The sequence below is a fragment of the Osmerus eperlanus genome, chromosome 5, assembly GCF_963692335.1.
Source record: "Osmerus eperlanus chromosome 5, fOsmEpe2.1, whole genome shotgun sequence".
In the NCBI taxonomy this organism is placed as follows: domain Eukaryota; kingdom Metazoa; phylum Chordata; class Actinopteri; order Osmeriformes; family Osmeridae; genus Osmerus; species Osmerus eperlanus.
The window spans coordinates 5,693,999-5,719,242 of record NC_085022.1 but is presented as its reverse complement, the minus strand read 5'-3'; the positions used below and the strand labels follow the sequence as shown (position 1 = coordinate 5,719,242).

Below are 25,244 nucleotides of genomic sequence, written 5' to 3'. Positions count from 1 at the left end.
GAAGACAGACTGTGATTGGAGGAGCACTGCTGGAGGACTGTCCTCCGTGGACTGTGATTGGTGGAGAAGCTTTCTTGAGGTTTATGTTGCCATGACACAGGGTCTGGCCAGACCAATCAGTGCCATAATTCTATACCATCACTCTATATTCTTATATACTCCACTGGAAGTGTACATGTTATATCATTGTATTGTATTTCAGTTGGCACTGTCAGGACAATCGGAGTATATGTACTTATGTTTTTGAGTGACGACACTCCTTTCTGGTAGTGATGATATAGCCTGCTGAAGATAGTGAGGCTGGGGGCTGGGGGGATTTCCCTGTTGTGATTACTCTAATGAGTGAGGTGAACCAGGGGTCGATGGAACGTTATAGGGCACCAGGCTCCCATCGTTCTCCCCTTTCAGAGGAACCGACTAAAGTGCTCTGAGGGAAGAGGTGGGGTGACTGATCAGTGAGGTGGTGTCCGTGGTGTGTGACCCCAGGCTGGGGTGACTGATCAGTGAGGTGGTGTCCATGGTGTGTGACCCCAGGCTGGGGTGACTGATCAGTGAGGTGGTGTCCATGGTGTGTGACCCCAGGCTGGGGTGACTGATCAGTGAGGTGGTGTCCATGGTGTGTGACCCCAGGCTGGGGTGACTGATCAGTGAGGTGGTGTCCATGGTGTGTGACCCCAGGCTGGGGTGACTGATCAGTGAGGTGGTGTCCATGGTGTGTGACCCCAGGCTGGGGTGACTGATCAGTGAGGTGGTGTCCATGGTGTGTGACCCCAGGCTGGGGTGACTGATCAGTGAGGTGGTGTCCATGGTGTGTGACCCCAGGCTGGGGTGACTGATCAGTGAGGTGGTGTCCATGGTGTGTGACCCCAGGCTGGGGTGTGGATCCCACCTGCTGCTTTCATCACCTGTAGTCTCCAGGACTTTCACAGCAGTGATGTAGTTTAATGGAGAAGAACACAGCACACTGACTGGTTTCACTAGTTGGATGTTAACCCTTGTGTTATCTTCGGGTCATTCTGACCCATCAGTCATTGTGACCCACCGTCGTATTGCGACAGATTTACCGCATACAAAGACAAAGTGAAGCATTTTCTTTTAACCGTTGGGCTGTCTCAGACCCCCCACATTGCAAAGGTTAAAAGAAAATTATTTTAATTTGTTTTTGTATTGGGTAAAATTGGGTAAACACAACGATGGTTCGTTATGAACCTTTGGGTCATGTGACCCGAAGGCAGCACGAGGGTTAAAGAACTTGCTTTTCGGTTTCTTCCCCTCACCTAGACGTTGGATAAACTGTACCGTTTCAAAATAAAAGCCACCTCTTCAGTCACCCCCCCTCACTACCGGCTCAGAGTGGCAGACCAGTTCAGATGGAAGCGCTGGATGTGGCTGTTTCCTGAATGTTAACGCAGCACAGCTCTGAATGGGTTTCTTCAGTGTCTAAGTGCCTCAAGCTCTGGTGGAGAACCATTTAATGAGACGTAAAGACAGAGGACATATCTTTATTTAAGAATGAATGCAGTGCATACACATATAAACACTGCTGCAAAGTATATTTTCCTTAAGATTCACTGATTGTTTAGCAATAAAACAACTGATTTCCTTTGATTTTTTTTTCTATAAAGTTTATTGTCTGGTAATTTGTTGCCTGGCATCAAATGTAAACAAATTATTAATAAAATGTGTTTCAAATGACGTTTCCTGTGATGTCTTTAGGAAGGCGGTAAATAAACAAATACAAACCTTTTTTCTGTTTTTGTTTTATTGAAAATGTACAAACCATACATTGCAACATTGATACTCTTTTAGTACCTGAAAGGTACAGCACATTTGCCAAATGGCATAATAACATTGTAATCAAAAATACACATTTTATAATACAGGATTAATAATGGATTACAAAGGAAGTGAAAAGGAATATATATATATAATATCAATTAAATAATATAACATATAAGGGGAAATTCAGTTCAATTATGGTTCGTTGACATCGTGGGAAAGTGTTTCAGCATATCATACAATTCTTGTGCTTTTCTTCCATTTACCAATTTTAAGGACTTACGGTATAATTTAAATTCATTGAAGAAAAAAGAAAAATTGGGGGAGGATTTCAAGACTATTTTTATGGATAAAAAAACTGTACCATACTTAACATTGCAACAATTCATCATTTCTGTTTTGCAGTATATACCAAATTTAAAATAGTCTCTTGAGATAGAAGTTGGGAACAGTGAGACATTTTGTTTTATCCATTTGTGGATGTTGAGCCAACATTTTTGTATTACCCTGCATTAGAAAAATATATGGTTTGTGGTCTCCACGTCACATTAACAGAATGAGCAGATTTTATGATTAATATTAAAACGAAGCCTAATTCTTTGGAGGGATATATGTCGTTCATAATTTTTAAATGTGTTTCTTTCATTTTAGGTGGTATATGGAGTTTTAGATACATAGTTCTCGGTTTATTTACTTAACTTTTATCAAATTTGTGTAGGATGTCATTTTTGATAAACAAATCAAAACCGTTTTTTTTTGCACAAATTTATGTGCAACCTTTGAAAACATTGGTTAATCATTATTACTATATTGCGTAAATAAATGTATTACATATATAGGCTACCGTATCCCGCATTATTTAAATAACTAGGGCATACTGTAAGGTCATGGACCTCCGGACTTTTTCGGTAAACTCGCTTTATGGAACAGGCCCCAGGTCACGAACAGTTGTGTATCTCATCTCAATGAGAAATTATCTGCGTTGTCTCCAAACCATGCATTCAAACGGGGCGCCCCATATGGCCAATCGCAGTGCCTACACCCACTTCAACACCACCCCCCAGCGCTGCACAGGCGCACTGCCGCCACAAGGCCACCATTTTGTGCGGAGTCTACTCTGCAAAAGCGGGAGAGGATTAAAACGGACGGAGAAGGTTACATTCCTAAACTGTCTCGGCCAAATTGAAGAACAGACTCTGGGCTTTCTGTCGAGTTCAACCCGAAGATAAACAGAGTGGAACAGGTAAACTAACGCTACTTTCCAGAGCAGGGGGAGTTTTGCAGGAGCTTTATTCGGCCTCTAGGTGTCACGATGGGGCTCCCGGTCCAGGCTGCTTACGGGGGGTGTTTGTCTCCCTCTATCGTTATTGAAAAAATCATCAAAAAACTGTTATAACCCAGAAGTTCAACGAAATGCACATATAACGGGCCTCTAAAACATATATTATCTGGTATATCGTCGAGGTTGGGTTATTCTAGAGTTGATCGTTTTGGTCGACTGTTTAGGCCAGGCGTCCATTTTCTTTCTTCTTTGTTTCCTGTCATTTTAGCTAGCAAGCTAGAAAGCGATAACGTCGAAATGGAAACTAGGCGGGATAGCAAACTAGCTTAATTACTTAGCCTTTCTGCTGGCTAAAAAACATCGGATAAAATCGAAAATGCTCTAACTAGCTAGACAACTGCATGTATAATTAAATAGCAACTTTCCAGCAAAGCATGTTTTTTAAATGTCTTGATCTCCATCATGTGTTAATCGTAGCACGCATGTAAAAACTGCAATGCATGGCATTAGCCGTATTAGTAGGTTAGCCAACGTTAGCCTAGCCAACGTCAGCATTCAAATATCTGGCTAACCAACAACTTTCGTCCTCGCCCCACCTTCATGCTTCGGGGCTAGCCCTGGCCTGTGAAAATGCGCTCGCTGACATCCGCTAAAACCAAGCACCATTTGTATCGCTTGCAAGTTGTGTAAAACTCGTTTTGATCTGATTATCAAAATTTGCCTCGGCATCTTATTCTGGCAATTATTGGATTTGTGAACAGCCGAAGTGTAGCCCACGCTAGCTACAGTGTTGCGCACTCAAAAATTAGACGATGTCAGGAAGGCAGAATGACCCGGGCGCCTAACGTTGTTAGCTAGTGGGCTAACATAGCCCCGCGTGCTCCAAAAACTCTCCTCTCCATTTCGCGTTAATACCATATCCTCAGGAATAGTTCTATTATTAACGTTATCCACGCTCCCAGCTCCCCGCCGGTCGTGTTGCTGTATGCTTCCATTGCCCGCTGTCTCGTTCTGAGCCCACCTTGAGTTCCAGCAGCAGAAGGCAGAGAACAAGAGGAGAGCTCCCTCTACAACTCGGTTGGTAGCGGTACATAAACAGCGGCGTTTACTAATGCTCCATGTCAACAGTCAAAACTTATCCTCGTCCTGATGACAGACACTTATAGGCAGCTTGCTAAAGGTAGTATCTGTCACCAGACATCAACCTGCAGGTTAGGCTGGGCCAACTACTACCCAAATATGTCTGTAAACACTGTCAAATGTGAGCCCAGCTTTCGTGTGTACAGTACTGTTGTGTGTTTGTCACAGTTGTAAAGTGGCCTTTTCCAGGTTGTGTAGGGAGGATAATCAGGTGGAAAATCAGGAGAGTTAAGGCAAGTGTGTGACACCTACCTGAGGCAGGCGCTGAGGAAGACACAGGTGTAGAGAGATGAAGTTCATGTACCTGTTTCAGGTAACCACAGAGACAGGCGTAACACACCACCTCATGTTCCAAAGTGATATTCTGAGACGTCCCACTGACAGTTTACTTGACATACTCGATAGCATCCTGTAATCTGGTTGTATTCATCTTTGTGACACCCCATCAAATCACAGTGGCCAAAAAAGGAATTAGCAAGTTCATTTAAAGATTCAGCCAAACTGATGAATATACAACATGCAGGTAGATTGTCTTGCGCTGTGCCTTTGCGATGGTCTCCATTTCTGGTCTTGTGATCGTCTTTCCTTGTCGCCCCCCAGGCGTTAACCATGGACGGGGGACCGACAGACTCGGTGGTGGACGAAGGGGCTGGCGAGGCCTACAAGGCCAAGGACCTCAGCTCCTTCCCCGGGGAGGAGGAGTCCATGGTGGTGGCTGACCTGCTCCAGCAGGCGGCGGAGGCTGGAGGGGTGGTGGAGGGGCCTGGGGAGCAGCAGGAGGAGGCCCAGCTGATGGGGGCCGGGGTGGAGGGGATGGTGAGCGGCGGGGGGGTGGAGGTGATGGTGATGGAGTCCCTGGACCCGTCGCTCCTGCAGCTGAAGACGGAGGGGATGGAGGCGGCCGTGGGCGGGGCCGTGTCGGGCGCCGCCCACCAGGCTACCGTGACGACCGTGGACCAGACTCAGATCATCACCCTGCAGGTGCCTGGCATCTTCTCTTTCTCTCTCTCCATACACAACACACTGACTAGCTTGTATGACTAGCAGTAACTGTGTTACCAGGTGGTGAACATGGAGGAACAGCAGATAGGTCTTGGGGAGCTGCAGTTAGTCCAGGTACCAGTCTCCACCGTGCAGGTGCCCGTCTCCCAGGCAACCGTGGAGGCTCTTCAAGGAAGCTACGTTGACTCGGTCTCCATGCCCAAAGATGGAGATCCGGTCATCTGCCACACCCTGCCCCTGCCTGATGGCTTCCAGGTAAAACTACACTACCCATAATGCCCCTGCCAAGTAAAACTACACTACCCATGATGCCCCACACCCTGCCTGCATGTGTGTCCAGATGGTTAAGCTAAGGGCCTAACTTGTGTGTGTGTGTGTGTGTGTCCAGGTGGTGAAGGTGGGAGCCAATGGCATGGTGGAGACAGTGGAGCAGGAGGAGGGTCTCCAACAGGAGGACCAGGTGCTCCATGGGGACGAGGAGCCCTCCGAGGCCCAGGGAGAGGACCCGTCCTGGGCCAAGGACCCTGACTACCAGCCCCACTCCGCCAAGAAGGGCAAGAAGTGCAAAAAGAGCCGGCTGCGCTACACCGAGGGGGAGAGGGACATGGACGTGTCCGTGTACGACTTTGAGGAGGAGCAGCAGGAGGGGCTGCTGTCTGAGGTCAACGCTGAGAAGGTGGTGGGAAACATGAAGCCCCCCAAGCCCACCAAGATCAAGAAGAAAGGTGAGAGACGAAAAACAAATTCTCCCTACGCCTGCTGCTGCTCCAGGTGGCTAGTGCTTTGGGTCGAGAGAAATCAAACTTGATTATTAGATGCAAAGGGAAGAATCGGCCTGGAAATGTATTCTCCCTCCCTAAAGACACTGTCTGACTCTCTGTGTGTGTGTGTGTGTGTGTTGTTCAGGCGTGAAGAAGACGTTCCAGTGTGAGCTGTGCAGCTACACTTGCCCCCGGCGCTCCAACCTGGACCGCCACATGAAGAGCCACACGGACGAGAGGCCACACAAGTGTCACCTGTGTGGCCGCGCCTTCAGGACGGTGACCCTGCTGAGGAACCACCTCAACACACACACAGGTACACACACACACTCCCACTCTCTTACACACAGGTCACACAGAAACACACACACAGTCTGTCTCACACACATGGGTACACACTGACGTCTACACACACCTAAACACACATACAGTCTGTCGCACACACACAGACGTTTACACACACCTAAACGCATACAAAGAGACAGCACTGTGGGCAGCCTTCTAATCCCTCCGGTCTCCATAGGAACCAGGCCTCACAAGTGTCAGGATTGTGACATGGCGTTTGTGACCAGCGGGGAGCTGGTGCGACATCGGCGCTACAAACACACCCACGAGAAGCCCTTCAAATGCTCCATGTGTGACTACGCCAGCGTGGAGGTGGGTGGCAGCCCTGGGTGGAGCTAATTTGGGGGGGTTGACCAGGTGTAATGCTCTTGATCTGACTCTAAAATGTGTGTGTCTGACTGTGTGTGTGTCTGCCCGTGTGTGTGTGTCAGGTGAGCAAGCTGAAGCGCCACATCCGGTCTCACACTGGCGAGCGTCCGTTCCAGTGCAGCCTGTGTTCCTACGCCAGCAGAGACACCTACAAGCTGAAGAGACACATGAGGACCCACTCTGGTAAACAGCTCTCTACCTTCTCTAATCTCGGGGTAAAGTAGCCAAAATGGCAAAACAAACCTAAATCCATACATCTAGGCTATCCTCTATTTTCCCAACACAAAAACCATGGTAAAAAGTTAGACTACTGGATTACTTTATTTTGATGAAGCGGTGGATGAGGGAGCTGTCATAGTACACGGCTTAAAGGGAACGTTCTTTCTGGAAGAAGTCACATGGCCGTATGATTGCTTTTTTATTTATTTATCCGTGGTGGATCGATATGGTTCATGTTCTACCTCTCGGGCTGCTTAAGAATAGGGTGCACGCGCAATTATCTTGACTTCTTGAGTTATTCAGATTGCGTGAACTAGAATTGGCCTTTATGGAACCGCTTTAACCCCGACTGACTGATTGAGCTTTTTTGAGCGACCTTTATCGAGCAGGCCTCTGATTTGTGCTTCATTTGACCTCCCATAACACCAAACAGACACAGTTACACGTGTCCAGAGTTGAACCATCTAGTATCTGTCTCACCTCCACACCTGTGGACTGGTAGCAGGGCGTGTCTCCCTCCCTTACCTCCTCCGCTCTGTGTCCCAGGCGAGAAGCCGTACGAGTGCTACATCTGCCACGCCCGCTTCACCCAGAGCGGAACCATGAAGATGCACATCCTGCAGAAGCACACGGAGAACGTGGCCAAGTTCCACTGCCCGCACTGCGACACGGTCATCGCCCGCAAGAGCGACCTGGGTAAGGAGCCCACCAGCACCCCTCTCTGAAGCGAGCACAGCCACGAGCACGGATGTCAGACTTGACATCCCTGCTCCTCACTTCCTGTTCCTCTCTCCCTGCCCTTCATGTCTCCCTGTGTCTCTCGTCCCCCCAGGTGTTCACCTGAGGAAGCAGCACTCGTTCATCGAGCAGGGCAGGAAGTGTCGCTACTGCGATGCCACGTTCCACGAGCGCTACGCCCTCATCCAGCACCAGAAGTCCCACAAGAACGAGAAACGCTTCAAATGCGACATGTGTGACTACTGCTGCAGACAGGTAGAGAGAGAGTGTGTGTGTGTATTAGGGATGTCACGAGAACCGATACCTTCCGGTTCTAAAATGTCAAAACACCGACGATGCCCATTTTTTTGAAGCACCGTAGGCACCGTTAGCGACGATGCCAGTGTTAGCAGCATCGGTTTCGGAACTGATTGGGGCAGCATACATATAAAAATGAATAAATGCATACGCTTCAGTGTTCCAGTATTTGTTGCACTATAAGCATTAATTGCACTTTATTATGTTGTTCTATGCTATATTGCACATGTTTTGATGTATTGTTATGACATTTTGATATTTTTCAAGTATTTTAGACGTGTGAGTTCTAAATATTTCCGACGGTCCACACAGCGCAAGTTATTTATCCGAAACGGAACAGTAGCTAGCGTTCATTAGCTTCCTGGCTAAATTAGCTAGCATAATACTCCTAGCAATTCTACTACCATGCTCCGACTCCGTTACAGACGGACGGATTGGTTGAATTATCCTTCTCGTTAGTACATTTTGAAGCCATACTAAAGCGTTTGTTGCATAGTTTTTGCCTATCGGAAAATATTCAGTTGGAATGTTCGAAATCGCATATGTGAGACCCGCATTCGAACGATCACATATGTGTGACGCTACTCCTTTACGGGTTAATAAAGAAGTTCAAGTACATGGAATCTTAGAAAACCCTTTTTTAACGTGGTATCGAAATCAGCATCGAGAATCGTGTTATTTTACTGGTATTGGCACCGACTACTGAATTTTTGGTATTGTGACACTCCTAGTGTGCAGGTGTGCGGGCAGACACTTAGGGTTTGTGTGTGTGTGCGTGGACAGGTAGCGTGTGTGTAGACAGGTTGTTTGTGTGTGTGTGTGCCAGCGTGCCCGCTGTGTTTGTGATCCTGTGGTTGTGGTTGTTGACCAGGAGCGCCACATGGTGATGCACAAGCGCACCCACACCGGGGAGAAGCCGTACGCCTGCAGCCAGTGTGACAAGACCTTCAGGCAGAAGCAGCTGCTGGACATGCACTTCAAACGCTACCACGACCCCAACTTCATCCCCACCGCCTTTGTTTGCCCCAAGTGCAGCAAGACCTTCACCCGCAGGGTACGCACGCACAAACACGCATGTTCACACGTGGGCCGGGGGGGGGGGTTGTTGTGGGATACCATGAAGCCTACACCCGTGTCAAGCGGTTACACGGAAGGTTCCTGACTCGTGTGTGTGCTGTTCTGTGTTCTTCCTGCAGAACACCATGGTGAAACATTCTGAGAACTGCAACGGGGATCCAGGTGAGGAGGGGGAGAACGGCTCGCCCCCACCCCCCAGGAGAGGACGGGGGCGCGGCAGGAAGAGGAAGATGCGTTCCAGGAGAGACGAGGAGGAGGATAGTGGTAAGACACCCTCTGATTGGCTGGGACTAGGGCTGGATTCGAGGCTGAGGCTGGGATTAGAGGGGCCATGTTTACTATTCCCTCTCCTAACACCCACCCTGCCCCCAGACGAACATGCTGAGGTGGAGCTGGACGACGACGACGAGGAGGATGTGGATGACGACGAGGCTGCGGCGCTGCAGGAGGAGGAGGAGGAAGAGGAGGAGATGGAGGTGGACCAGGCCCCGCCCACTGTGCCTGTCCCCGCCCCCGAGGAGCCCCCGGTCAAGAGGAAACGGGGACGCCCCCCCAAGAACGCCCCCAAGCCCACCCCGCCCCCCAAACCCAGCACCCCCACCAAGCCTGGCCGGGCGTCCACCAGAGCCAACCGCAGTGAGTGTCCTGACCTGTAGGGGGTGCTGGAGATCACATTGTGTCTGTATAGCCCTTTTTACAAGCAGTGTCACAGAGGGCTCCATATACGCCCAGAGAACTGCACCTAAACACTCTCTCCTCCTCCCCCCAGCCACAGCCATCATCCAGGTGGAGGATGAGAGCACAGGCACGGTGGAGAACATCATCGTTAAGAAGGAGGCGGGGCCAGAGCCGGCCGCCGCTGCCGCAGCCCCAGAGCAGGAAGCGGGGCCAGAGGAGGTCGTCGTGGAGACGGTGGAGCTGGCCGTGGCGGGGGAGGAGTCTGCGGCGAACGGAGACCTCACCCCGGAGATGATCCTCAGCATGATGGACCGGTGAGGGGAGGAGGGAACGACAGCCTCCCCCCTTTACCTCACCCCTCCCCCCTTTGACCCCCTTTACCTCCCCCCTCCCCCCTTTTACCTGACCCCGCACCCATTACCTCGACCCACACCCCTCACCCCCCCTTACCTCACTTCGCCCCTCCCCCTTATCTCCCCCCTCCCCTTACAGCTCCGCCCGGCCCATTGTAACATCCCTTTCTGAAGCACATAGGCTCAGTAACTCCCCCCACCCCACCCACCCCCATGACAACTGATTCTCCCCTCTCTGCTGACTGCTCTGTCACTCTTCATCCCTGCCTGTCGTATTCTGACTACATCAATTACTGTGTTTCTTTAGTTGTTGTTTTATTTTTTTCTATCTACCCAAACCCACTTCCTGCCTGTATCCTAGCCTGCTTCCTCTGTGTGCAGGCTGTAGAGAGAAATGTAGCTTTGTAAACCAGACAGACTGTGGTCAGTCTTTCTCCAAGCAGCCGTCTGGGCCTGATGCATGGGGTGCTGGCTTCTTCATTCTAGCTGTTCCCTGTCAGCCGACCCGTGATGAACCCGTCTACAGGGGTCCTTTCCAGGGCTGCCCTCGCCTGCCCGTCTCCGCCTTGTGTTCTAGAACCTCTAGAATTTGTCTCTAGATTCTAGATTTTTTTTTTCTTTTCTGTAGGCTTTGAAATCTAGAGCGCTAGAATGTTCTCGAGAGTTCTAAAGAACCAATTCCTGTTTTGATTCATTGATTATTGCATTGTGTACTGACTTCTTTACTAATCTCTGATTATGAAGTTGATGTAAGGTTTTCCTATTAACAATCAAATGATTATTTGGCTAGGGACTACCTAGGGGAACATTCATCCATCCATTGATCTATTCATTCGAATTTGTTTGAGAGACAGAGGTTTTTGTTGTATAAAAGGTAATCTTGGCTTGTTTTGCTTGTAAATAATTTATTTTTTCTTTTATGAACATTTTAATCTTTTTTCTAGCAATGTGAAGAGCTGTGAGGCAGGGTGTGCTATATACGGAACAGGAGTGTGTGCGTGTGTGTGTGTGCGCTCGCCTGGTATGGTGTATTCCTGGTAGAGACCAGGACCAGAGGTGAAGGTAGAAGCTCTGGGAGGAGCAGAGAAGCCACCTCCTGCTCCACAGGGAGCAGGCTGGCCTGGAGAAACCCCGTCCTCCAGACCAGAAGACTGACCTCCCAGCAGACTCCCACCTCCATTGCGTGACCTCTCCATCCCGGAAGCCTCCTGGCTGGCGGCAGGATCACGTGATTCTCTCGTCCTCCCAGTCCCGCCCCACCCTCGCCCGTAGCAGTCTGTGCCGCCTCCAGGAGAAGATGATGGCGATCCCCCGTGTTTGTTCATGAGCATGTGTCCAGAGCAGCGCACATGGATGTGCAACATGATGCGCCCAGCAGCTCTGGAGAGAGATCAAGTGAGGCTGTGAAGGTGTTGGACGGACCTTGCCGAATGAGAGTAGGTTCCTATAATGTCATTGTCCATCTCTTTTTGCCACACTAGAAAGAGATTAAGGGATGTGTTGAGAGAGGAATGAGAAGAAGAGAATAAAACGGATGTTTTTGTATAAAGTTTGTTAAAACTTGTTTGAAGAGAACTATGCCCTTTCACAGATTAAATGCTGACTGAATGACGTTCCCTCTTGTAAGAAATGATTACAATTAAACTGCTTTTTGTCAAGCTCTTACGATACAATACTAGGTTGATGCATTTTTGTACCTGACTGTACTTTTCGAATTCTGAGACCAGCACACAGCCGGAGTCAAACTGACTGACTGCTCAACAAATGGGTCTGCTCTTTCCTTCCTTTTGTGAGGTCATCTCTGATCATACCAGGCTGTTCAGGTGGAGGCCATGAGCGTCTCTAGAGATCTAGCCAATCCTGACAGAGATCAGAGGGTTCCCGAGGAGGGGAGGGAGGAGCATGGCCTGTTTAGAGAGGGTCGGGTCAGGGCTGCGGGCTGAGCTGGTAGACATGCTGGTTCTGAGGATGTGTCACTGTACAGGTAATAAAACATACTGGCCTAACATCTGCGGTTCCTCCTGCTTTCTTTCCCATCTGAACCACCAATACCAGGACCACCACTAGCATGTTGCAAATCCTACTTAATTAGCATGTTTTGGTGTTTTTTGTTGTCTTACATCCACATTAGACACTTGGAACACTAACAGCACAGTCATTAAAGTACAGTGAGAAATGTAGTGCGTTTCAGGTTTCAATGGTAGCGAGTGTATAACCAGTGTGAGTGGACCATGTCGGCGCAGCAGTGAGAGGGTTAAACCCGTTATTCAGCAACTGAACAATGTAGGTGTAGGTGAGACGGATGTTGCCAAGGTGACGTGGAGGGTTGTGACTTCCTGTCTGATCTCGCTCCTGCCTGTAGTTTCATTCTGACTTGTACACCAAAGCAGGATGTGTGTGTGTGCGCCTCTTATTTCCTTGCCTACCTACCTCCTCACCACACCTCAGGAGCCGGTGTTGTGCTCATAGCAGCTCACTTGCTCCTGGCTTCTCTGCATCATGGCCTCCTATCCAGGGATCTCCCACAACCTGCAAGGTACAGTGTGGTGCCCGTCTCTCGCGACCGAACATGAACTTCTCGTGAAACTTCTCCTCAGCTGAGTGTGAGATGTGTGGAGGCACGCGAATCCAAGCTGTGGACGCAGCCACGGCTTGGTCATGAAGCAGGCGGGTTATTTCATGCAGTCCCTTCTCTCCTGTGGTTCTGGCTGATCATGTTCTGTTGGTGTCCCTTCTCCTCTGGGTGTGGTCGTGGTTCTGGGCAGCAGAGCAGGTCTGTGAGCTGCTGAAGCACCAGAAGGTTTGTCTGATGAGGCAGGTGAAACGGCACCAGGCTAGGAGCAGGGCAGAGCCAAGGCTACTGGTGAGTTTGAATCGTTCATCTGTGGTATGGACCCTGACTGTAAACCATGCACGGATCTGGAAATGGTTCTACGTAGAAGGAAATGTATTTGAATGAGGAGTCAGGTGGCTGAGCGGTTAGAGAATCGGGCTTGTAATCAGAAGGTTGCTGGTTCCATCCCCGGCTCTGCCAAATGACGTTGTGTCCTTGGGCAAGGCACTTCACCCTACTTGCCTTGGGGAGAATGTCCCTGTACTTACTGTAAGTCGCTCTGGATAAGAGCATCTGCTAAAATGACTAAATGTAAAATGAATGAGACTGTGGTTCGGTTGTGAAATGTTTACCTGGGATGACGGTAATTACCGTGTTCCCCCCCTAGATGGCGCCAGTTCTAAAAACACGTTGGGCATCACACTGTCTTGCTGGGATGGTTCTGATGTTGACTGACAAGGAGTTGACTGTTATTGTTGTTTGTTCGTTGTGTGTTCTGAACTGCAGGTTATGAGTCTGTGGAGAGCCTACCTGTTCAACACTAAACAACCTGTCACGGTAAAGGACTGACCCACACACACAGCTTCAGAGTGTGTGTGTGAGTGCGTGCATTCCGGTCGGCCATCATTACATCACAAATCTAGTAGCAGAGAACCAGTGAAGGAAACATGAAATGCTGTAGAAAAGGCACCTATCAGCACCGGTCAAGTTTAGGTCCACATATCTCTCTATCTTCCTCTGCAAAGGCAAAAGCTCAGGGTCAGGGAAAGTAACTGATTAACTTCCAAAAAAAACTGAGATTGGGAGGGCAGGAAAGGAAAGTAGAGTTTTGGGGTTGGAAACAGACAGTAATAGAAAAGGAAAGGAGAGAGATGAAAGAGAGATGGGTTTCTGCTGCTGTTGTGAACTTCACCTCAGAGGACAAATGAAGTGCAGGTAGGTGTTAGCAAACGGTCTGTAATCTCAATACGCATCCAGGTAGGAGACATTAGGCTATTGTCATCTCAACTCATCTCACCAAGCTTGAAGTTTCAATGAAGGCTCGTCTCTGGAAGTTTTCGTCTGAAGAAACGGAACATACAGACACACACACACACACACACAGCAGTCTTCTTGGGAACTCTATCTTGCTGTGGTCAGGTTGAATCAGTTGCCACTTGTCACGCTACCTCTGTTTCTGTCCCTCTCGCTCTCTCACCCTCCTTTCTCGACTTCAGCTCCCCCCACCACCACCACACACACACACACATTCATTAACATCAGTCAGCATGCTAGCACTATGTAGTTAGTCTGACCAGTGTGTGTGTGTGGTCTACCTGCAGGTAGAGGGTTCTTTCAACTACCTTGAGATCTGCTCCATCGCTATCCACAGCCTCAATCAGGTGACAGTCAGTCTTCTTATCCATCTTTCTACATCATATTGTTTTTCCTGTTTTGCATAATCATGTGTAAATGTCTCGTCTTAATCTTCTTTTGTTGTATATGTATATGTTGTACATGCGGCAGGATGTGTGGTTTGGGTTCAGGACCTTTTCTGTGAAGCTTGTTCTGTCATACGAGTGGAAACCTTTTTCATTTGAAGCTGTATATGTCAGGCCATCTAGACTTAACTGTTGTCCTGCTGTGTGCTGTATCAGACCACACCATCTGATGTCATGCAATAGCTTAAAGATGCTGTAAAGCAGAACTGAAAATGAGTTTTAAGTTCATCATACCACAGAAAAATGCCTATCCAAATTCGAATGGAAAAAACCCCACTGACAAGTATGTTAAATTAGGCTTTGAAATTGTGAGAAAATCAGCAGTCTTCTTTGCTTGAGACTGGGGGGGGGGGCGTGTCGCCTGAAGGAGCTGAAGCTCCGCCCCCTCGAATTTATTGAATTTAGCAACAACAGCAACAACTAGCTAAATCAATTGCAGATATCAGAACATAACCTAGTCTGCACTCAGAGACCTGCAGTCTCTGACTGTTTTATTTGTCAATTACTTTGTCATTGCATGGTACCAGCTGAGTAACAGAATGCAGGTTATATAGACCGTCTGAGATCTGACGTAGTTAGGTGGCTGTGACGTAGATAGGTTGGGTTTTGCCCCACCCAAACAACACCTGAGCTGAAAACGGGTGAGAAACTGTTCACTGGTCTAATTCAGTTCAATTTCATTTTTTTTCGCTTTCAGCAACTCATTTCACACGTATATAATGTACTGAGAAACAAATAATGGAATTTGCTTTACACGACTTTAACACCGTCAACAAGCAAATCTGTTGTAATATCCATGTCTGGACTGAACAGTCGTACTTTCTTATGGCTTGAATGTAATGAGGTGTTGTGTAGCTGTGTGAATTGTTTGTAGCTGTATGACATGGGTGTAGCTGTGTTGTTCTTCCAGTTAGCAGGGATAGGGTAACTTGTGTTGCTGGAAACAGTCGTGGTTATTCAGCAGTTCACTGTGATATTTTCTGAGAGAGATTAGTGGGTGATTGTTAGTTTCCATCCAGTCATCTCCACCCTGCCCACCCACAGACAGGAGCCAGACAGTCAGCTTACAGTGGCTCCTTAATGGCTAACATGACATCCATACCCAACATCAGACCAAACAGCTTGCCTATGTCTGGGCACTGGATGGTTCCACCTAGCTCAATACAGATATTGTAATAGGACACCTATTGGTCGAGTGTCCGGCAGGGGGGGGCAGACTGAGCATGTGCGGACCCTATCAGAGCCTCTGTGTGCTCTCCCATGGCAACACAAAGGTTTCCAGGAAGTCTGAGGTGTGTGAGGAGATCCTGAGTGTGTGTGTGTTTGCCCTTCCAGGTGGTGATCGAGACAGACACAGAGGTGTTCTTACTCAGCCTGACGTTTGTGGAGGACCTAGAAGCCATGATCAGTCACGTGACTGCGTCTCTGAAGAAGATCTTCCCTGATTCCTCCCCAGGGTCAGCCTCATTCACATGTTCTAAACCAGCTCTTCTCAACAGAGTTCTAACCCTGGACACATTGCATTAGAATGATCATAACGACCGATTGTTCTGTGTATAACAGGTGTGCGTTTGTCTGTCTCCTTGCTGATCTTTAGGAAGATCCTAAAAAATATTCCTCCAGATCTGCAGGAACGCCTAAGGAACCTGACGTCTTATGTGGAGGAACAGCTGGAGGGAACACCGGGACCCTGTGGTCAGTACTGCTTAAAACCGTAGAACCACAGATTCTTAGAACTGTAGAACCACAGAATCCTAGAACGATGATGTAATGACCTCAAGCCTGGATAGAGCAGTCACTGTGTGTGTGTGTTTCCGGTACAGGAGGGTTCTCTGACACCTACGCTGCTCTCTGTGACTTCAACGACTTCCGCTGCAGGGAGGAAGTCCAGTGGGTCGGTGCACGCACGCCGATGGCATCACATCCTATCATGATAATAAAACGTTATTTTCTATAGCGCCTTTAAAGATGCTGTAAAGCAGAAATGAAAATGAGTTTTAAGTTCATCACACCACAGAAGAATGTGTTGTTAACTAACAATCCAAATTCAAATGGAAAAAAACACAGACAAGAATGTTTAAAATTAGGCTTTGACCCGCCTGTACAAAACCTGAGCTGAAAACGGGTGAGAAACTGTTCAACGGTCTAAATCCACATTTCAGTGCACACTTTGCACATGCTTTCAGCAACTAATTTCACACATACATAATGTACTGAGAAGCAAATCATGGAATTTGCTTTACAGCATCTTTAAAAGTTGCATCTCAAAGAGCTATATGACATAATAAATAAAATGACAATCAATATACCTGTAAAGGAAGGGAAAACATGCAACAAGACATCACATCCTGTCTCTTCCTCCATCTATGAAACACGTCGGTGGTTTGTTTGTTTGTCGTTCATCTCCAGGATGTCAACAACATCTACCACGTCCGCAGCTGTCGGGAGTTCAGTCTGCTGGACTTCAGTCACCTGGACAGCCAGGACCTGGCCCTGGTTGTGGCTGCTCTCTCCTTCAACCAGTGGTTCACTAGGTTCTCCAGCAGACACTTCAAACTGGTACGGGCTTCTCCTCCGCTCCGGCTGGGATGGGCTCTGTCAGGACCATCTCTTAGGGAACAGCTGGATTAGATCAAGACCTTTCTGACTGGCTATGAAGTGACTGTTTCTCTAGCTCGGCCGGTCCCTGTGACATGTCTCCTGATTGACCTTGTTTTCTGTCGTGTTAACCATGGAGGAAACCTTCAGCTTATACAGGTGATGTGCTTTCCCCCTGTACCTCCTCCTGCTCCTCTGCCTGCTCCTCCTCCCCCTCCTCCTGCTCCTCCCTCCAGACTCCAGACGTGCAGCAGCAGGTGCTCTTCATGATCCACAGGTCTCCCAGCCTGGAGGAGCTGTCTCTGGAGGCCAGTGGGCTCAAGCAGTGAGTGATTTTCTCTCTCCTCCTCCTCTTCTTTCCTCTCCTCCCATTCTTTCCTCTCCTCCTCTTCTTTCCTCTCCTCCTCCTCCTCCCCTTCTTTCCTCTCCTCCTCCTCCTCCTCCTCCCCTTCTTTCCTCTCCTCCTCCTCCTCCTCCTCCTCCTCCTCCTCCTCCTCCTCCTCCTCCTCCTCCTCCTCCTCCTCCTCTTCTTTCCTCTCCTCCTCCTCCTCTTCTTTCCTCTCCTCCTCCTCCCCTTCTTTCCTCTCCTCCTCCTTTTCTTTCCTCTCCTCCTTCTCCTCCTCTTCTTTCCTCTCCTCCTCCTCCCCTTCTTTCCTCTCCTCCTCCTCTTCTATCCTCTCCTCCTCCTCCCCTTCTTTCCTCTCCTCCTCCCCTTCTTTCCTCTCCTCCTCCTGCTCCTCATGTTTGCCCCCCCCCCTCTGCACCATTTCATTCCCTGTTTATCCTTTTATTATCTGACCATCTGTTCTCCCAGTACCTGACCTCCATCCTGGGTCTGACTCGTTCTTTAGGGATTTTGCAGTCAAGATGGCAGCTGCCTTGAGAGACAACACCTCCTCTAATCTCCACACCATCAACCTGTCAGCCAATCATATTGAAGATAAAGGTAGGCACTGTGTAAGTTGAGCCAATCGGTTGTTCTGGTGCTGATGCCGACAGGAGGGAATATTGTTGCTTCCTCAGTCAGGTACACCTAACCAGGCTATCCACCTTCCTAAGATGAAGGAATTGGTTCAGGATTCATAATTGGCATCTTACAAATGTAACACGTCAGTAGGGCTTGATATAATTTTCAGGAGTGAATATCAGATTATTTACAGTTATTGTTCAAAATAAAAAATTCAAAGAAATTCTTGACACAACTTTTCTGAGGAATTTTAGTGAACCCCCAAAGAGTCCTAAGTCCTTTTGACCCCTAAAAGGAGTTCTGCTGTGTTGTTGGCTGGTTCTCCTGGGCGTTCTCCAGGGTTCTGAGGATGTGCTGTCTGTTTCCTGTCTCCTGTCTCCAGGTGTGATGGCTCTGAGTCTGCAGCTGGACAGCCTGTCCAGAGGTCTTACTCACTTGTCTCTTTCTAGGACCAGTGTGTCTCCCAAAGGTACTGCACAACTGATTCATTCATTCGTCAATTTGTTTATTTGTTCATTCATTCATTCAGTCTTTCATTCATTTGTTCGTTGACCTGTTCCAGGTGTAGGTGTTCTGTCCCAGGTCTTCTCCTCCAACCAGGTGTTCGCCAGCTGTCTCACCCACCTGGACTTGTCAGACAACCCAGGGATTCTGGCCACTGATGATGCTATGGTGTGTGTGTGTGTGTCAGTCTATACCCCTGACCTGCCGTGTGTGTGTGTGTCTATACCCCTGACCTGCCGTGTGTGTGTGTGTCTATACCCCTGACCTGCCGTGTGTGTGTGTGTCTATACCCCTGACCTGCCGTGTGTGTGTGTGTCTATACCCCTGACCTGCCGTGTGTGTGTGTGTCTATACCCCTGACCTGCCGTGTGTGTGTGTGTCTATACCCCTGACCTGCCGTGTGTGTGTGTGTGTGTCAGTCTATACTCCTGACCTGCCGTGTGTGTGTGTGTGTGTGTGTGTCGGTCTATACTCCTGACATGCTGAGTGTGTGTGTGTGTGTATACTCCTGACCTGCCGTGTGTGTGTGTGTGTGTCGGTCTATACTCCTGACATGCTGAGTGTGTGTGTGTGTGTATACTCCTGACCTGCCGTGTGTGTGTGTGTGTGTCGGTCTATACTCCTGACATGCTGAGTGTGTGTGTGTGTGTATACTCCTGACCTGCCGTGTGTGTGTGTGTGTGTCGGTCTATACTCCTGACATGCTGAGTGTGTGTGTGTGTGTATACTCCTGACCTGCCGTGTGTGTCTTCTGTCAGAGTCTGTTCCTGTTCCTGTCTCGGACCAACTGTGTGTCCTACCTGGACCTGAGTGGAACTGACTGTCCCCTGGACACTGTGAGTCACCTGGGACCTCGTCCTCATCTCACCTGGGACCTTATCCTCGTCCTCTTTCCTTTGCTTGTTCCACACCCCTCTCCTCTCACCCTCTCCACTCATCCTGTCCCCTCATCCTCTCCTCTGTTCCTCTAATCCTGTCCTCTCATTCTCTCATCTCATCCTATCTCCCTTTCATCCTCTCCTCCTCCTCTCCCTGTCCTCCTCCTCCTCTCTTCTCATCATTATTGTCTGCCCCCCAGCTGTTTGTGTCTCTATCTGCTGGCTGCTGCTCAAGACTGGCTCACATCAACCTGGCCAGGAACCCCTTCACTTACCGGTGGGAAACCCTGTTCACATCAGGCCACATCCTCACACCCCTCTACCCTCATTCACACCCTCATCTATCACACAAGTGTTTGTGCATGTGTGTGTGACTGTGTGTCTGTGTATGTGTGTGACCGTGTGACTGTGTGTGTGTGACTGTATGTGTGTGACTGTGCGTGTGTGTGTGTGTGTGTGTGTGTGTGTGTGTGTGTGTGTGTGTGAATGCTTCCTTGTCTACAGGAAGGTACGTGAAGTGACCAGGAGTGTGAGAGAGTTCTTCAGTCAGTGTGTGAAACTGCAGTACTGTGGTCTGTCCCAAACCAGGCTCCCTGCTCAGGCTCTCAGGTGAGTCCGCCTCTACAGGGAAGATATACCAAGTGCACCCCACTCGAATCATGTGATATACAGTAGCATGATGTCATATATATAGTCGGTGTGTTGTGATAGGGTGTACTGTTGTGAGCTGTTTGTGGTTGTTGTTGCTGTCAGGTTGTTGCTGCAGGGTCTGGCTACAAACCCTGACCTAAGTGGGCTGAAGCTGGACATTAGCAGCTGTGAGGTACACACACACACACACACATATAAACATACACACACACATCAATTTACCTTTTAGAGACAGATCCTGTATTTTGAGTACTGTGGCGTGTGTGTATGTGTGTGTGTATATGTGCATGTGTGTGTGTGTATTTGTGTGTCTGTGTGTTTGTGTGTGTGTGTGCAGCTGAGGTCCTGTGGGGCCCAGGTGATCCAGGAGCACATCTTTGAACCCAAGGCCATCAGCAATCTGGACCTTTCAGACAACGGTACAGAGAAACCTCTCCTACTCCTCCCCACACACTCCATCACACAGACAAGGACACAAGTCATTCAAATAATCCTCTGATACATCCAAACCTTCCTCTCCCTCCCTCCCTCCCTCTCCCTCTCTCTCTCTCCCTCTCTCCCTCTCTCTTTCTGTGTCAGGTCTGGAGAGTGACATGGTGACCCTGGTGTTGTCTCTGGGTCGTAGTCCCTCCATCAGGCACCTAGCTCTGGGACGTAACTTCACCATGAAGTCCAGGTCGGACACAGACACACACACTCACACACACACACCTACACACTCACTCACACACACACCACACACACATGCTATCTCATGTCTCACGCTCCCCGTGCGTTGTCTCTGTCCTCCAGAGCTCTGACAGACGTCCTGCAGCGCATCGTTCAGCTCATCCAGGAGGAAGACTGTGTGAGTGGAGACCACACCTACTACTGAAAGAGAGTGCACTGTCATTAGTGGTGTGAGTGCGCGCGTGCGTGCGTGTGTGTGTGTGAAAAGGCAAAGAATTGTCGTGAGTGTGTGCGTATGTGTGTGAGCTGGTGTGTGTGTGTGTGTGAGCTGGAGTGGGTGTATGTGTGTGTGAGCTGGTGTGTGTGTATGTGTGTGTGAGCTGGTGTGTGTGTGAGTATGTGTTGTGTGTGTGTGTGAAGGCCCAGAGCCCTGCCCTCTGGCTGACCTCTCCACAGCTCTGATAAGAGCAGGATGCCGGCCGGGGCATGACTCTCTTTAGATGGAGGCTTGAGAGGAGGACGAGTCCACAGGGGCATCCACAAGGGCTTAATTACCCAGAATCCTCTCCTGGGAGACACGCCCCGCCTCTGTAATTACACACAGAGCAGCTGAGACTATTAAAACAGTCTGAACACAGCTGTGTGTGTGTGTGTGTGTGTACGTGCGTTTGTTTGTTTGTGACTGTGTGTGTGTGACTGTGTGTGTGTGACTGAATGTGTGTGTGTGTGACTGTGTGTGTGTGACTGAATGTGTGTGTGTGTGACTGTGTGTGTGTGACTGAATGTGTGTGTGTGTGACTGTGTGTGTGTGACTGTATGTGTGTGACTGAATGTGTGTGTGTGTGTGCAGCCCCTGGAATCTCTGTCGGTGTGTGACTCCAAACTGAAGACGGCCACCACCATCCTGATCAACGCCCTGGCGAGCAATGTGTGCCTGCGCCGCATCGATCTGAGTGGCAACGCCATCGGAGACACCGGCGCCAAGATGGTGGCCAAGGCCCTGCTCATCAACACCACTCTGAGGTCCAGACACAACCTAACACAGACACAGCTGTAAACAAACAAACCCTGTCCCTCTGCCCTGCTCATCAGTGTGTGTGTGTGTGTGTGTGTGTGTGTCCTCAGGTCTCTGGTGTGGGATAGAAATAACATTACAGCCAGAGGCTTCCAGGATGTAGCCAATGCCATGGAGAGGTTAGACACACACGCACACACACACACATACAGAGACACATACATACACACATGCGTGCACGCACACACACACACACACAGACAGTGATACCCGAAACAATAAGAAAAGATACACTAAGAAAGATGTGGGTTTGATGTCATAACGTCAACAACATTTTTATAATACGTGTGTGTGATAAAGAATATCTATCTATCTGTGTGTGTGTGTGTGTGTATTTTCATGTCGTGTGTGTATTTTCATGTCGCGTGTAGGAACTTCACCCTGCAGCACATGTCCCTGCCGCTGTCAGACGTGACTCAGAGCTGCCGCAGCGCCCCTGTCAGGACGGAGCAGGCCTTGCAGCAGGTAGGACCCCCGCCCGGCCGGCCAGCCACACGCCTGACTGAAAAACACTATCTCCCAGGAGCCTCACTACTATGTCAAATCTGCCTTGTATGAGGAGCTGTTCCGCTATATCTGTCTCTGTGTGTAAATGTGTGGGTGTGTGTGTGGGTGTGTGTACAGATCCAGGCGTGTCTGTTGAGGAACAACCAGAACAGGTCTGAATGTCCAGACCAGATTCTCCACCAGGGCCTGAAGACCGTCCAGTCTGAACAGGTCAGCCTCCGTGGACAATCACAAAGTGCATCAAACCCTTCATGGCTTCTTTAGAAGGTGAGTTTGAGGACAGGTGTGTGTTTCTGTCTGTGTCCTTCCCTCAGATGGTCTACGGTCTCTGTCAACGCCTCCAGGACAGCCTGCGACCTCTGACCCCTTGCAGCATACAGGAAGTGGAGGAAGACATCCTGTCTGCAGAGGAAGTGCTCTGCGACGCCCGCAGCTCCATCAGGGTAGGAGAGACACCCTGTGGTCACGTGACAGATAGAACTGGCATCAGATGCTCTGAATCTGGTCCTAAGCTTTGTTTTTATAAGTAAAAAGTTGATCAAAACCGATTACCGTGTGTGTTTCCGTGATGGTGAGAGACTGAGTGTTGTGTGCAGTTGCTGCCCTGTCTGTGGGAGCTGGGCAGGGCGCCCTCTGGTGGTGAGGCCCAGCAGCACATCCTCAGCTATGCCACCACTGCTCTGAGTCATGAGGCCCGCAAGGACATCCAGGTAAACAGTGCTAAACACACAGCTTGGACCTGTGTGTGTTGATCCCAATGTGAGTGTGTGTTATGATTCTGGTTTTGTTCAATTGCTGTCATTGTGTTTGTGTGTGTGGCCATTTCTATGTTTGTTGTGGCTCTGTTTTGGTGACATTGCTTGTGTATGTGCGTAATTGTGTGTGTGTGTGTGTAGGAGCTGTCCGAGGCCCTGCTCTCTGCAGCCCAGGCGGAGTGTCCTGGCGTGGCCCTGAGGTCGGAGGTCGTAGAAGCTCTGGAGGCGTGTGTGAGGAGGAAGAGCAGGCAGACTGAGATGTTCATCCAGGAAGCGCTGCTGCAGCACGCGACACGCACCATCAGCAGCAAGCTGAGGTGCACCGCTCAGTCCTGCTCACACATAGGAGATCTGGCCCATTTCTAGACTAAACGTGTTACACTTAAAATAAGACAATTACCTAGAGTAATATTTCAGTGAGAGCAGCTGAATAAATCATTGCACTGATATAAAAAAATTAAGAAGAATAGAAGAAGCTAATCTTCATGGGCCCAGAGTCTCCATTAGTGCTCTGACAAGACAAAACAGACCCACGGATCATAACTAAACGACTGAACTATGACGAGTGTTTGTCTGCTTTCTCTTGCTCTCCCTTTCTCTCTCTTTCTCTCTCTTCTCTGTCTCTCCATCAGCGAGGTGAAACAAGCAGTCAGCCTCTCTCTGGTGGAGACTATCATAGAACACATTCTGAAGAACCTAGCTCTGTCCCAGAACTCAATGGTGAGAGTGTGTGTCTGTGTGGTGTGTGTGTGTGTGTGTGTGTGTGCATGGTTGAGTGGTGTGTGTGTGTGTAGTAGTTGTAAGTTAAAGTTATCCACCTTCTCTGATCTCAGGACCAGCATATGCGTGAGCATACAGGCTCCGCCCCTAGAACCAACAATGTTCCCCAGCTGAGATTGGTGGAACAGTTCCCTACTGATGAGGTCAGAGGCATTAGAATACTCACAGACCAATCACCTTTACAGGACTGCAGTTCACATTAGAACTAACTCTCTTTTCTCCACCTCCTCCTCCTCCTCCACCTCCTCCACCTCCTCCTCCTCCACCTCCTCCACCTCCTCCTCCTCCTCCTCCTCCTCTTCCACCTCCTCCTCCACCTCCTCCTCCTCCTCCTCCTCCTCCTCCTCCTCCACCTCCTCCTCCTCCTCCACCTCCTCCTCCACCTCCTCCACCTCCTCCTCCTCCACCTCCTCCTCCTCCTCCACCTCCTCCTCCTCCTCCACCTCCACCTCCTCCTCCTCAGTATGTTCCAGTGACGTGGAGGAACAGCTTCCTCTCCAGGAGCATCCGGCCCGCCCCCTCCGTGAAGAGTAACAACCTGCTCCTCCTACTCCTCCTGTTCCTCCTCTTCCTCCTCCCCCTCATCCTATGACCCTTCCTTCTTTTACTCCTCCTCCTCATGAAACACACACACACTCTCACACACACACACACAGATCACCCAGAGCACGCTATGATATTGTGCTGTCCCTAGGAGTCCCACTAGGAGAGAGAAGAGGCTTAAGTACAGCATTACATACATTTAGAACCAGGACGATGTGTGTCAATGTTCCACTGTTCTGCTGATCTATATATGCGGGCGTGCGTGTGTGTTCGTGCGTGTGTTCGTGCGTGTGTTTACATGAATATGTGTCAGAGGCTGACTCGGTATGGTTAACCCCTTGTCTGCTAAAGACAGCAGCTCCAGTGGGACTCTGTCATTGTGAACAGGGAGGAGAGGAGGTTACACTGGGGTACTGCTCTACTGACCACAGCTGCTGGTCTGCTGGCAGGAGACAGGGTGTGTGTGTGTGTGGGCTGACAGGAGGCAGTGCTGTGTGTGTGTGCGCGCGTGTGTGCGCATGCCCGTGTGCCCTGCTGATAGAAAACAGTGCTGTGTGTGTGTGTGTGTGTGTCCTGCTGACTGGAGACAGTGCTGTGTGTGTGTGTGTCCTGCTGACTGGAGACAGTGCTGTGTGTGTGTGTGTCCTGCTGACTGGAGACAGTGCTGTGGCTAACTGGAGCATGGCCCGCTTACTTTCAGACCACTGAACCTCACCAGGGAGGGGGGAGGGGGGAATGAGGAGGGAGAGGTGGGGGGTGGGGGTGAGGAGGAGAGAGGGATGAGGAGAGGGGGATGAGGGGGAAGAGGTGGAGGGGGATGAGTAGAGAGGGATGAGGGGGAAGAGGTGAAGAGGGGGGTGAGGAGGGAGAGGTAGAGGATGGAGTTGAGGGGGGCCAGTGGTGGGAGGGGCTGAGTTTTGGGGTCACAGACGTACAGCCATTACACAGCTGCTCCCTACCCCC

At 49.6% G+C, this 25,244-nt stretch overlaps 2 protein-coding genes and 1 long non-coding RNA gene across 7 annotated transcripts in view; all 3 read left to right on the top strand.

The window, feature by feature from the left end:
• The first annotated feature begins 6 nt into the window (after positions 1-6).
• LOC134020986 (uncharacterized) lies at positions 7-1,695 on the top strand. The gene is made up of 2 exons (XR_009930465.1): positions 7-980; positions 1,236-1,695. It is a non-coding gene; the product is annotated as an uncharacterized LOC134020986 (long non-coding RNA).
• A 1,148-nt stretch (positions 1,696-2,843) lies between these two features.
• ctcf (CCCTC-binding factor (zinc finger protein)) lies at positions 2,844-12,046 on the top strand. Of its 5 annotated transcripts, none has more exons than XM_062461378.1 (14): positions 2,844-3,022; positions 4,391-4,514; positions 4,802-5,182; positions 5,264-5,458; positions 5,592-5,928; positions 6,110-6,280; positions 6,488-6,621; positions 6,741-6,861; positions 7,444-7,593; positions 7,730-7,890; positions 8,804-8,986; positions 9,129-9,273; positions 9,382-9,645; positions 9,779-12,046. In XM_062461378.1, the coding sequence occupies exons 2-14, from the start codon at positions 4,491-4,493 to the stop codon at positions 10,003-10,005; spliced, it is 2,493 nt and encodes an 830-aa protein (XP_062317362.1). In that variant the 5' UTR covers positions 2,844-3,022; positions 4,391-4,490; the 3' UTR covers positions 10,006-12,046. The 5 variants fall into 5 exon arrangements, with proteins under 5 accessions (XP_062317362.1, XP_062317364.1, XP_062317365.1 ...); XM_062461379.1 differs by lacking the exon at positions 2,844-3,022 and adding an exon at positions 4,225-4,241; XM_062461380.1 differs by lacking the exon at positions 4,391-4,514 and having other exon boundaries at positions 2,845-3,022.
• Positions 12,047-12,423: 377 nt separating this feature from the next.
• carmil2 (capping protein regulator and myosin 1 linker 2) overlaps positions 12,424-25,244 on the top strand; it is a 19,659-nt gene continuing 6,838 nt past the window's right edge. Inside the window, 29 exon segments of the mRNA XM_062460774.1 lie at positions 12,424-12,576; positions 12,809-12,903; positions 13,381-13,431; positions 14,196-14,255; positions 15,690-15,811; positions 15,952-16,049; positions 16,178-16,248; positions 16,764-16,913; positions 17,189-17,277; positions 17,804-17,898; positions 18,302-18,388; positions 18,482-18,591; positions 19,182-19,259; positions 19,502-19,578; positions 19,806-19,910; positions 20,055-20,124; positions 20,290-20,371; positions 20,532-20,628; positions 20,745-20,799; positions 21,472-21,644; positions 21,747-21,815; positions 22,068-22,161; positions 22,321-22,413; positions 22,518-22,646; positions 22,800-22,913; positions 23,100-23,275; positions 23,591-23,678; positions 23,792-23,881; positions 24,202-24,329. Of these exon segments, the coding sequence (XP_062316758.1) occupies positions 12,540-12,576; positions 12,809-12,903; positions 13,381-13,431; positions 14,196-14,255; positions 15,690-15,811; positions 15,952-16,049; positions 16,178-16,248; positions 16,764-16,913; positions 17,189-17,277; positions 17,804-17,898; positions 18,302-18,388; positions 18,482-18,591; positions 19,182-19,259; positions 19,502-19,578; positions 19,806-19,910; positions 20,055-20,124; positions 20,290-20,371; positions 20,532-20,628; positions 20,745-20,799; positions 21,472-21,644; positions 21,747-21,815; positions 22,068-22,161; positions 22,321-22,413; positions 22,518-22,646; positions 22,800-22,913; positions 23,100-23,275; positions 23,591-23,678; positions 23,792-23,881; positions 24,202-24,329 (2,783 nt within the window). The 5' untranslated portion in view covers positions 12,424-12,539.